The sequence below is a fragment of the Ictidomys tridecemlineatus genome, chromosome 1, assembly GCF_052094955.1.
Source record: "Ictidomys tridecemlineatus isolate mIctTri1 chromosome 1, mIctTri1.hap1, whole genome shotgun sequence".
Taxonomy (NCBI): domain Eukaryota; kingdom Metazoa; phylum Chordata; class Mammalia; order Rodentia; family Sciuridae; genus Ictidomys; species Ictidomys tridecemlineatus.
In genome coordinates, this window is record NC_135477.1 from 65942376 (window position 1) to 65956173 (window position 13798).

At 31.8% G+C, this 13798-nt stretch overlaps 1 protein-coding gene across 1 annotated transcript in view; it reads left to right on the plus strand.

Moving 5' to 3' along the window:
* Pcdh15 (protocadherin related 15) overlaps positions 1 to 13077 on the plus strand; it is a 1597439-nt gene extending 1584362 nt beyond the window's left edge. The window contains exons 36-37 of the mRNA XM_078041968.1: positions 9751 to 9859; positions 10844 to 13077. Coding sequence (XP_077898094.1) covers positions 9751 to 9859; positions 10844 to 11713 — 979 coding nt within the window. The 3' untranslated portion in view covers positions 11714 to 13077. The remainder of the gene's footprint in view (positions 1 to 9750; positions 9860 to 10843) is intronic.
* The last annotated feature ends 721 nt before the right edge of the window (positions 13078 to 13798 follow it).

Consider the following 13798-nt stretch of genomic DNA (forward strand, 5'->3'; position numbering starts at 1 on the left):
AACTAAGGAAAATCTTCCTAAATTCTTCACTGAGCATATTTTAGCCCAATTTCATATTTATACATGCATATACATATTATTATATACAATGATATATATGCATGTCTGTATATGTGTATATAATGTATAGTATGTGACCATTAAGTAATTGCTTTGTTTTGCCCATAAAACATGTGGAATGAATTTCATCTAGTGGAAATCCCTATTTTTGAATGGAAGTACAATTATTTTTTTATTTCTGGAATTTTAATATTTAAGAAGATATGTCTGCCCAGAGAAAGGTACATTTGTAAATTAGCTCTATATGTATGTTCCAAGAAACAGCAGAAATTTTGCAAATAATCTATGATTGTTATCATAGATTATCTCATTTCTTTGAAATAACAGAAACTTCCATTCAAGTTAAGCTTGATAGTTAATTAAATATATTCACATAGTTTGAGGGGCCTACATTTTGCCATCTTAAAGATTTGTTCAGCCCTGATATTATCTGACATTTCTTTGAGAATTTGATCTGGCATTACTAATTAACAAGGTTATATTTTTTAAAAAAATCTGTAAGTTTAATTATTTTCATTAGCTCATCTGCTTCAGATTCTTTTCATCCGAAACAAGAGTAATTTCTTGCTCGGGGTTCTTGAACCTGATTTTTTTCTCTCTTTCACTGAAAAACTTCAGTTGGAGTTTTTGTTGGCAGCTGGTCATATGCATGAGAACTTGTGCTAGTTGGCGGACTCTGACAAGGTATTTTTCACAATTATGTGAGCATTTAATGTGAGTGTGTGTATTTTTAAGCTAATTTATATAACTTTTTGTGAAACTTAGAATTCCTTGATATTGAAATTTCTAACTAGTGACCAACAAAATATTATAACAAATTCAAATAATATTTTTGTGTAAGGACCTAAGCATTATTAAATTGTTATATTGCCTTTTTCTATAATATTTTAATATTTGTTTAATCTAAATTCTTTAATATTTTATAGTTTTCAAATGAAACATTCATTCTGTTTTATACTTAATAGTCTTTCATTGACACATTGCATTTGGAGTTCTCTGAGTTCCTCATAAACGTCAGTTAAAATATCTTCTGTAATATGAAACCTATAAATATTATTTGAGTATACAAGCTCAATAACCTAATCTCTACAACCTGACAACCAATCTCTAAAAAGATATTAGATATCTTATTTAAAATACATATCATTGAATATATGCTAAAATTAAAATGCATCAATATTATATTACTGATTTTATAACTATCAATAGTTATGGTTTGAAAACATACAGGGAATTATAAACATTGACTCTATTTTGTAACACTTTTATTTCTTCCTTTGAGCTAAACCAAGCAATATAAATAACTACCTGAAAGGCAACAAAAAGATTAATAAAAACAGTATTTTTTATGTCTGTTATTTAGGGAAAATATTGATAATGAATAGAAATTGAAATATGTAGAAAATAACGGTTACTTTTGTTTGTGTATTTTTGTGTGATTCACATGGCTCATTTATCATTATTAAAACCAAGCTATGAGTTTTCTCTAATTTTTCTCTAAAAGAAATTGAAAGGAAGTTGAAATGTCTAAATTTTTAAAAGCATTAGAAGGATGATCATTCCCACAAATATTAGCAGAAACATATAGGCACTCTATAAAATTCACTATAGAACTCTTTAAAAAAGTAGTATTTATAATATATTAAATTAAATTTATCACCAACAGTTTCAGCAAACAGTGTGTTAAAAAATTAAGATGCTTTCAGATAAATAGACTTTAATCTGATGACGACCTTGGAGTTTTTAAAAAAATATTTACAAAGGTTGTTTGGTTGGAATTCCTAATAAATCTTCACTATAGTAGTATATTAATTTCATATAGTATGTTCAACAGCATCAATTTAATACTTTAGGTTAATCATTCAATTTATAATAAATATAAGTTTCTTATAATTACTTACATTCACATTGAATATGCTGTGCCCTTTTTTCTTTCTCAAGTATGGTCAAATACTACACCAATTTGTGGTCCATGAACTTTATTAAGATTTATGCACTAGTGAACATTTGGCTATTATATTTAACATTTTGACTGTATTGCTAATGATATAATTGACCCTTAAAATGTAGTCAATATTTTGAATTCATTATTCTTACAACTAAGTTGACATATGCAAATATATAAATATATACCTTGCCATCATTTGGAAGATGAAACTCTAGTTATGGAGATAATTTTTCATCTTGTGCCCACTATATTCTTCATATATAAAAAACACATCTTTTTCCCACTGAATATTTTTTTATATAGATCAAGGGTCATATAGAACAGAGATACATTGGATTATTATTATCCCAAATGATCACAACGGAGTCATAAATGTGTGTTGCTATACACTATTTAGATAAAATACTTTTTGTATATTCTGTTGTACATACAAAATGAGGGCTTGGGGTGATAACTGCTTTTAGTAATTCAGGCATAAAACTTTGGTCTTCCTTTCTTGTTCATGCCACAAAATATATTTCCCACTTAGGCAGTGTTTAGTAAAAGTTATCTATTTTACTCAGATTCTTTTAAATGGCCCTTATCTATAATTTAATCTGAAAATCTGGGTGTTTAATTCTTCTTTCTTTATTTCTGCCTTTCAGGAGAGGTTATGCACCAGAGGTAAGGGATTTATGGTGTTATATCAAGATTCCTGGGAGATTATTTGTGTAATAGGCAGGACTAATATACTTGTTTTGAAGCAAGATTCTTCTTCTTCAATTCAACCAAAGCATGCAAATAAACTTTTCTACTTCTTTTCTTTTATATATGTTGCTTCTCTTCTTTGAGGTTTTAAGAGTATGGTTCAATGGATAAACAAAGATCAATTGCTTACATTTTCAAGGATAAATTTATTTGTCCTGAATTACAGTTACTTAGTATTGTCATACTCCCTTAAATTTATCTTTCTAATATTATAATCTAATTTATAAATTATGGGATTGCTTAATGTTTGGTCTTATACCAATCTAAAACTTTTTCTTATCCCTATATTGGATGTTTGACTTATTTATTTTATATGGAGTTTGACTTATTTATTTTAAATTCTGATTGTTAGTACATTTAAGTTTTCTACTGCATTACTGTGACTCAGTCTACAGAGAACATACCTGGCACTTTGATCCATAGCATTTGGCTCACTATATTATAAATAATGTTAACAATGAAGTTATTGAGAACCTAGTTAAATTTAACATATGGCTTCTTAGTCAAGAGAAATAAGTATATGACCTTAATGGCTTATACTTTAGGATGCACAAATCCTATATTATATAGAAATCAAGTTGAATGCATGTATGAATATCAGGTTTCAGGCATGATTATAGCATCTCAAACTAAAACTTCCCTCACCTTTAAATGAGTGCCATAACTAGACTAACTCACTAACAGTTGTATTATAAGATGTCCAATCTTCAATTAAATATTTACTTTATTGTGCATGTCCAACAGATGTTTCATTCATGGAATTATCTCCCAGAATCTTCTACTCACCTTTCCAGTGCTTTCTTTAAGATGTGTGATATAATTATTGAGCCCCTAAGAGTTGATAATCCTAAATTTAAACTTTATGCCCTGGTCTCATCCTGTTAAAGTCTAAATTATCATGAAACTAACCATTTGTGAATGATTTTCCTATTCACAAAAAACTTTGTATAAAAACGCCATTGACTTTTGATAAAAAGTAGAAGGAATGGGTATCATGTCTTGAATATGATCTCAAATACACTACAACTGTATCATTCTATGTGTTCTACTGTTCTTCCCAATGAATCTGATTATATTTAATATGACTGGAGAGAAAAAAAGAGGGACAATTTAAAACAAATATAAACTTGTTAAAAATAATTATATCATGTTTAAAGTGCTCTTAGAAGCATAAACGGTTCTTTGTGCTATGAAACTTAAAAAATCTTTCTAGATTTTTTTTGTTACAGTTATTAAATTTAGTGTTAATTAAAAAATTATGAAATTAAACAAATGAATCCTTTATTACTTAGTGTTCCAATATAGAGAATTAGCCAAAATATTATTTAATGTTTTTGATAGCTGTCACATAAATAATGAACCATAATCCCAAAGTAACCAGTTTTAAGCTGTCGCCTTTTTTCCCCCTCTCTTCTCAACCATAACCTACTTTTCCCATCTGAATTATTTTCTAAATCTTTTTCTTTTAATTTCCTTTGGCAGCAACAACAACTACTGAGGCCTTCTCTTCTTAAACCAGAGGTATCAATTTTCATTTTCTTTTCAACCCTACTAAATCTTCACAATATATTTATGTGACTTTAGTACTTTTATGTTCATCTTACATGTAGACAGAGTGGGTGGCTGCCAGTATGGTATAATTTTACAAGAGAGAGAAAAGCTACATTTCCAGAGAAATGCTAAACATATTTGATAACTCAAATTGCATATGTTTAATATCATTCTCTAGAAATTAGGCAAATAATATTCTATTAAAAATAAGCCATCTGGGCTGGGGATGTGGCTCAGGCGGTAGCGCGCTTGCCTGGCATGCGTGCGGCCCGGGTTCGATCCTCAGCACCACATACCAACCAAAGATGTTGTGTCCGCCGAGAACTAAAAAATAAATATTGAAAATTCTCTCTCTCTCTCTCTCTCTCTCTCTCTCTCTCTCTCTCTCTCTCTCTCCTCTCTCACTCTCTCTTTAAAAAAAAAAATAAGCCATCTGGCTGGGGCTGGGGCTCAGTGGTAGTATACTTGCCTGGCATGGCATGAGTGAGGCACTGGGTTTGAGTGTCAGCAGCACATATAAATAAATAAAGGTCTATAAAAAAAACTGAAAAAAAAATTTAAAATAAGCCATTATTGAATGAAGCAATTCATGAATCTGATCAGTATTTACCTAAGTATATAGAGATTCAACAGATCCATGCTTGAAGTCAGACCTAAATTAGGCAAAATCCAAAGAAAGAATGCTAACATTTGTCCTGATTCAAAATACTGTCTTTGGGCACATGTGTGTTGCACAGTGTCTGTGATATTTTTTTTTCTGAAATGTGAAAAAAATTTTCAAGTTTATATAATAAATTCATATTATTTATGTATAATAGCATGTCTATATATTGCCAAAATTAAAAATAATGTAGTGCTAGTTTAAAATACTTTTCTTTGTGATAAATTTAGTTTTTTATAAGGTACATTTATAAACATTTTAGTCTTTTTCCTTTAGAACAGAATCCTACCTTTTCTAAAGAGAGGCATTTCTTGCTTAGAATTTAGTCATCATAATCTGGAGACTGGGTGGCAGGGATATCCAGGTTTTAAAGATTTTTAACAAAAATTTACATGAAGAGAAGAATTTCCAGAATATAGAATCAGTAAACTCAAGGTTAAAGTCTAAACACCAATTATTAACTGTAAAACCCCTGCAAGATATGCATCCTCCTGAACATCAATTTCATATTCTAAAAAATGTTGGTAGCAATGTCCAATATATTGATATCTAGTTAAGCAATTGGAATGTAGCAGGATGAAATTCAATAAATGATAGTTATAATAGTTGTTTTGGTTTACATAGATGTTTATAATAATAAGATCCAAATAAACTTTATATTCTCTGATCAGCAACAAATATTAATTTTTAAAATAAAATTAAATGTTTGATCTACCCATAAAATCATTTTTTAGTACATTATTTTGCATGATTTTCTAAAATTCAGTATTTCCCAACTAAAGAGATGCTAAAAGAGACTGCATGGTACATAAAGAGGAGGAGCATTCCATTGAATTTTTAGGTCAATTCAGGGGTCTTACCAGTCACTAGGTCCTTCCCCAGTTTCTTAATTTCCTCTCTTTTCCTCTCTCTCTTTCCCTTCGCTTCCCCTCCCCCTTCTTTTTGTTTTTGCGGTACTAGGGATTAAACCCAGTGGCATGATAATGCTATTACATCTACTACTTCTTTAGTATTTTGTAATTTTTATTTTAAGACAGGGTCTTGCTAAGTTACCCAGTCTATGATTGTACTTGGGATCCTCCTACCTCAGCCTTCTGACTCACTGGTGTTAATAGAATGCACCACAGCACACAGCCCTCTGTTTCTTTTTTTGAAGTGATGTTTCTCTACTCTTCATTCATGAGCTGTATAAGCATTCAAAAGGCATAGTTCAAGTCACTCTTTTCTGCTAATTTCTATCCTCTTTTTCCAGCTAAGTCACTGCAGAGTGACTGACTGAGTCAAGACTCTCTTGCTGAGTTTCCTGGGCACCTATGCCAGTCCTGTCTCTGCTTTATTACACTTTCAAAGTAATTGATGCTGGATATATAATGTAGTTAGGGAGAGCTGAGCCTTACTCTCTCTCTAGGAAAAAAGAACATGTCCATATATTATTATCAGAATTTATTAAAATCCTACTTTAAAACCACTTGAAAGTCTTAATCTATGTATATTACATTAAAGACACATTGGTCAAGAAGTATAAATGTATTGATTCCGAGTCTTAGTGCATTTTAAAAGAATGAAAGTATTACATTGTTAGATGACTCAAAAATGTAAGTTTACCATTGTGTTACCATTATCTTTTTTCAATTTTTTAGTTTGAACAACTTAAATCTACACTATTACTTTGTTTTAATTTCTTACTGTTCTTTCTTAATCCAATCCCATTTCCTGCTTCTTATTTTTTGTTGCTATTGTTGTTGGAATAAATCCTGTAGCTACAAAGAAGTGCAAATCCTTTCATATGGTTACATATTAAGAATGCCCAAACACATTTTACCAGATCTCCAGAAGCTCCTTTATGTTGACATCCAGATACTGATTTTCCTTCTCCTAATCACTCAACTGGCTTGTAGCACACACCTTAGTCTGTTTTTGAACATACAAGCTGAATAATGAGTGTTTTTTATGTGTATGTGACTTCTTTTGCTGATCATTCTGTTTGAGAGATTCACCTGTAATGTGGTGTATTTAGCTCATGGGCTTTTGCATTGGTTCTGATTTTTTGCTGTCATAAATAATGCATTTTGGTGCACAAGTGTACATAATACTCTTGGGTATATAATTATAAATTGAATTTATTTGAAAGATGGATACATATATTTTACTATTATTGACATTTTCCCGAGGATTTTACCAATTTATCATCTCTCTAGAATTCTATAAAGGTCCCAGTTAACCCATGTTCCTCCCAACACATAGTATTGTTTATTATTTTTATTTGTAATTTCTGTAATTTTGATGGGCAAACTGATCTAGTTTTAACATCATAATTGAATATCTCTGCATTTGGTTCAAAGTATTTGTAAACTGTAAAGTTGTTATGTAGATTATTAGTAGAGCAGAACAGTCACAAACTTTAAATAACTATAGGAACCAGAGAATGCAGTTTATTAGATGCAAAACAAAGGCAGGTGGCAGATTTAAGGTGATAATGAGTATAGTGAGTATAGTTGTAGCATAGTGTGGTTGAATACTATGGTTGGGCATGATGTAGTAACCAAGAGAGAATATGGTTACCATACTACCATCTAGATCTTTGACATGTAGAAACATGGTATTTGTGCTGCCCTCTTTCTGCTTTTCAAGAGAAAATAAAAACCCATATTTTTGGTGGCATTCTCTAAGGATTGAGGGCAAATAATTCAATATTTTTAAATCAGTTTGGCCAATCTTAGCAAAAATAAAAGTCATTATCTGTACTTATCTTGCAGGCTATTAATTTCCACACTTCCTAAGTGATGTATTTGTGGCATCAGACAAGGGCAATTTTTTCCCATCTCATTAGTACACTTGGATTAAGGAAATTAATTCTTAGGAATAGTATATAATCTTAAGTAAATATCAACCCATTTTCCTGTAGATAGCTATGCTTTTTCATCCTCTTATTCTATTGCAAATTTAATTTGATTAGTCATTTCTTAACATGTCAAAACAGAATTAAAAAAGCAAATATAAGGAAATTACATTTAACATTTAATTGTTGTTGAAAATTATTCTAATATATATTCCTCAGGAAAAAATATTTTTATAAGAACATAGTTGAAAAAAATCAGTATAATCTGGAGTTTAGAAGTAGAAATGTTGACAGGATCCCTTCATTTAAAGAAGGCCTTCGACAGGTGTAAGAATGCATACCTGCAATTCTAGCTTCCCATTCAGGAAGCTGAGACAAGAGGAGGTCAAAGTGAGGCCTACTTGGACAACTTAGCAAGACCTTGTCTCAAAGTAAAACAATATTTTAAAAAAAGTCTTAAATCCAGAAGTAGCATTAAGTGCCTTAAAATGTAATCATCCTTGGGAGACATCACACAGTAACTCAGATTCTTATTAGTGTATAAATTATTATTATCAAAAAATTTTAGATAAAGAGTTTAAATAAATGGGAGAATAATAGAAAACCATTGGTGGAAAGATGAAAACATGCTACAGATAATGTTATAATTTTTGTCAATTCCAAAGGCTATTAATAATGTAATTGAAGATACAGTTAAGTTTAACTGTCTATTTGTAATTTTAAAAGTCATTCAGGAATAAGTGAATATACTCATTTGAAAATATTAAGAGATTTTTAATTAGGAAAAAGTTACTTCCTCTTCCCTTAAGTAAAGTCTAATTATACAATCTTATTTTTTGTGAGTACTTGTGGCCAGAAAACAAACAAAAAAGGAATGTGTTTAAATAACACTTTTAATTATAGTTATTTTGGCAGGAATATTTTCAGAATCATCAAATTCTAGGTGTGGAAATCTTACTTCGAGCTGAACTGTGATAAGAATTTGTTTTCAAATGCAATTTCTCTTTTTGAACAATAGGAGTTATCCATGGAGTCTGGAATTGATCCTGGCCAGGAATATGGACAAGATTATTACAGTTATGAGCATGGGTACATCTTCAGATTTCTTTATTCAGAATCTTATATAGTATTTATAAATAATAGGAAACCATTTATTGATTTTTTTTGCTAGCATTTATTATTTCAAAGTCATTTCATTAGTTTTATGTTTGAAAAATGAGTAATGAATCTACCTTTAATTTTAATCAAGTTTTAAGCATTTTTCTATTTGGCATATATTGTAATTTTAGAAATGTATTAAATTATTCATATTTATTTAAATGTGAAATAAAAGTCAAACATATTTGCTCAATTCCTAAATTCACCTTTATCTTCATGTGATATGCTTAACATTTTTTAAACCAGTCTAGGTAAAGTTTTGCTCAAAAATGATTAGAAGGTGGAAAACATACTTAAGAATCCAATAACAAGTATTTCAAAGGTTATTTCTCCACATGTACACTTCACTGCTTAAAGGAATGCAACAGAAGAATGTATATCCATTGTCAACCATGTTTGAAAAAACCTTCAGTATAAATATGTAGACTTAATGTTCTGAATCAGCTATTATACTTTCAGAAGGAACATATTTTGTGTCCTACATTATTCACTTCATTAAGGAGCATTATGCCTTTTGTTCTCATTCTATTCTCTCAAAACTTATATCTAAAATAACTCAACTCTCTTTATTGTTATTCCAGGGTACCATTATGGCAAAAATCTTTGGTCATCAGGTAGTAGTTCTTACCCTATAGTTTTGTAGCTAATTTAAAAGGAGCCTAATAGATGCTATATAATATCTGTAGATTGAATGGTGAAGAAAAAGAAGAAAACAGAGATCATTCATGGTAGATTATACATATATCGCAGGAAAAAAGTACTTAAGGTTTTTAGTTTCTTTTACAGGTATGAAATGCCTCAATATGGAAGTCGACGTCGATTGTTACCACCTGCTGGACAGGAGGAATATGGTGAGGTGGTTGGTGAAGCTGAGGAGGAATATGAGGAGGAAGAGGTAAATTACCATAATTCCATTATGTGGGATAATATTGAAGAACAGCATTTTAAATTCTATTTGACTATTAGTATAGAGACTATTTCCTCCTTTAAAAAATCCTATTCATTTACCAATTGTTTTCCACAGAAATTTAACATTACTGGTCATTTTATTGCTTTATATATAGAGGGAATTAATTTTAATAGTTTAATCTGTTTCCTTCTATAAAGTGTTAAATATGTGGAAAAAGCTACAATAATTTTGTTTCCTAAAATTGTAAATATTGTTCCATGAACATAATATATAATCAAATATGTTTAAAACTATACAACACAATGGCTACTTTTGTACCTACACTGCCTAACATATCTAAAAATCATGAAAAATAGTCTCCATCTTTCAATCATTGGAAAAGGATAAATTATTTCTACCTACATATCTGAGGAAATTATGTAATCATGCATAAACTAGTATGAACCAATTTTATCAAATTCTTTGCCTACACTGTTAATTTGGCAGATTTATCCTCTCCCCCTCAATAATAACAAATGAATGGCACAGTAGGCCTAATCTGTTCAAAATTTAAGAAAATAGCCAATTTTTATGTAAACTTTTAGATAAACTAATGCATTTTCATGACTTTAAAAGACTCTTTATATCTTTAGCTAAAGGAAGACACAAGAAGCTACTGCCAAAATCTAGAGATAGAAAGGAAAGAGGTAGTGGCTATTTCTTTCTTGATCTAGATGCAAAAAAACTTTGAATTAAAAAAGTGACATATCACTAGATTTTTCTAGATAGCCAAAAGTAAAACAGTTTATACTCACTTAATCTACCTCTATCTATACATGGTAGAGAATTTTGTGATGCTTTCTGAAATTTTGCTTGGGTGAAGTTATCTCCCTGCATATTCTTTCCTACTACTTTATACATGACATGGAACAAGATCATACCATAGCTATTCTCATACTGACATTTCAATTGAATTCTCACAATTTTCAGGAAAAGCCAAAGAAAATTACAAAACCAAAAGTTGAAATTAGAGAGCCTAGTGAGGAGGAGGAGGAAGTGGTAGTAACTATTGAAAAGCCACCTGCAGCGGAGCCCACATACCCAACATGGAAGAGGGCCAGGATATTCCCCATGATCTTTAAGAAAGTTAGAAGACTAGCTGATAAAAGAGGTGTCGTTGACCTTGAGGGTGAAGAGTGGCAAAGACGCATGGAGGAAGAGGATAAAGATTATCTGAAACTAACTCTAGACCAAGATGAAGCAACAGAAAGCACCGTAGAATCAGAGGAGGAATCCTCCAGCGATTACACTGAGTACAGTGAAGAAGAATCTGAGTTCAGTGAATCGGAGACCACAGAAGAAGAATCTGAGTCTGAGACGCCCTCTGAGGAGGAGGAGGAGAGTTCCACTGAAGAATCAGAAGAATCCGAATCCACAGAGTCAGAAGGAGAAAAAGCTAGAAGAAACATAGTGCTTGCAAGAAGGAAGCCTGTAGTGGAGGAAGTCAAGGAAGTCAAAGGTAGAAGAGAGGAGCCACCCAAAGAGCAAGAAGAACCCACTGTAGAAGAGGAGGAGGAACACCTAGGAGGAGAAAGTGACCTGGCCCCTGTGGAAGAATCTGCAGACCTTGACGCTCAGGATGTCCCTGAGGAGGGCAGTGCAGAATCAGCTTCTGTGGAAGGAGGCATAGAAAGTGAAGAGGAATCAGAATTAGGCAGTAGTAGTAGTAGTAGCAGTAGTAGTGAAAGTCAGTCCGGAGGTCCCTGGGGCTTTCAGGTGCCAGCCTATGACAGAAGCAAAAAGGCAAACCGAAGGAAGTCTCCAGGAGCAAACTCTGAAGGTTACAACACAGCCCTTTAGAAGAGAGAACAGTAGGTGGGACTTTTGCAGTGATGAGTGCTCTTGTGTGCAGTGCCTTCTGTGTGTTCTCTGAAATGACTCTTTAAGGGCAGTTAATTGACCATGATTTTGATCTGACTTAAGATCAGAAGCTTGCCAGAAAAGCGATACATGATATCCAAAGAAATTGGTATATTAGACTATATTAGATTAAAACCCACTAATATTTCCTATACTAGTAAATAGGAACACATGTAATCAGCTAATCAATGCTTACTATTTTTCAGCAGGATTTTTATTATGCAATATGGCATTATGTGTTATCAGTGACACCTCTCTGTTGGAATGAATTTTATATAGAGATAAGAATAGATTGATACATAATCTGTTGGAATGGATCAAATAGCTACATGGAGAGATGGTTTGTAGCTGCCACTTTCAAATGTTAGAAGTTAAATAAGATAACATATGAAAAATCGAATGTTAATATCATTATTCTGAACTGTATTGTTTAAAACCATATTGTAGGAGTCATAATATTTTTTTATCTGAGCAAGTAAACATAATAAGTTTGAAATAGACTGACTCAGTGCCAAGCATTGATAGTTCACCTAGTCCAAAAATGTAATAAGGCTTCTTTGAGAAAATGATATAGAACAGTTCAACCTTTCCCTTTGCCCTTTCTAATATTAATTGGAAAGAGACAAATAATTGGTGAAAATTTCCATTGTTTTTCTGTTGTTTGCCAAAGGAAAGTTTAGAATAATTGGCTTTCAGTTTTATGTACTGTTGAATAATTTGTGTACTAATACTAAATAAATTATGCAATCTAGGAATATATTTTCTAAGTTAACAAAGATCTGAATGGGATGACCCAGAAAACCAGGACATTTTAAGTGAATGAATGCATTAAACATACAAAATTTTGGCTAACGGTATTGAATAAATTAGCAGGCATTGAATAAATTAGCAACTTTGGATTTAAACACCATTTTTCAAATATGGGGAATAGAAACTTTAACATGAATGGAATAATCTACTGCTGTTCAATGCTTCCAATTTAACTTTCATGAATAGTAAGGCAACTACAAAACAATGGATTAGTTCCTAAGTTAAATATAAATAATACAGTTTTCTTTTCATGTAGAATAGTAATTTGATCTAAGAGCATGTGTTTCCTGGAATGTCTGCTTCCTAGCTCAGCAACACTTTATTCAAATATATCATGTTGTGAAGCCAATCAAGAATTTGTGAAACTAAACTGACGTGAATAAAGAGTTGCTTCCTTGTACCCCTCTTGACTTATTTACATTTGATAACTTTCTACATAACACTTTTTAAAGTTTCACAGGCATTGTGTTCTTTGTCTCTTTCACTCCTTTGATAATGACTAACACTTTTTTTTTCTTTTATTTTGTCAGTGGGCAAGAAAGAGAATGATCAAGTTAGTTGTTGATCGAGAATATGAAACTAGTTCAACTGGAGAAGACAGTGCTCCGGAATGTCAGAGAAACCGTCTTCACAATGCTAAGATCCACAGTAATATCAATGGCAATATATATATTGCACAGAATGGTTCTGTGGTGAGAACCCGCCGTGCCTGCCTCACTGATAACTTGAAAGTTACTTCCCCTGTCCGTCAGGGGAGGCACTTTAAGAAATTAGAGAAGTTGGCAGTGACACATGAGGAGAGTGTACCTCTGAACACGTTGTCAAGGGAGCCATTTTCTACTGAGAAAATGAACAAAAGACCAACGCTGGTTACCTTTGCCCCTTGCCCCGTGGTAACTGACAGTACAGCAGCAAAGTCATTGGGGAACAGGCTGAAAAGCACAGTGGAACAGGAGTCCATGGTTGACAATAAAAACATCAAGGAGACTTTGGAATTCCATAGTGACCACACACAGTCAGATGATGAAGAGCTTTGGATGGGTCCCTGGAACAACCTCCATATACCAATGACAAAACTGTGACTGATTTTTTAAAAGTTATTTTAATTTTTACTTCAGTTTTTAATGAACTGTGCTTTTTATTGTCACTGAGAAAACAATGTATGGGATTTATATCATGCACACAAGCTAAAACTTTGAACAATATGCTTTAAAA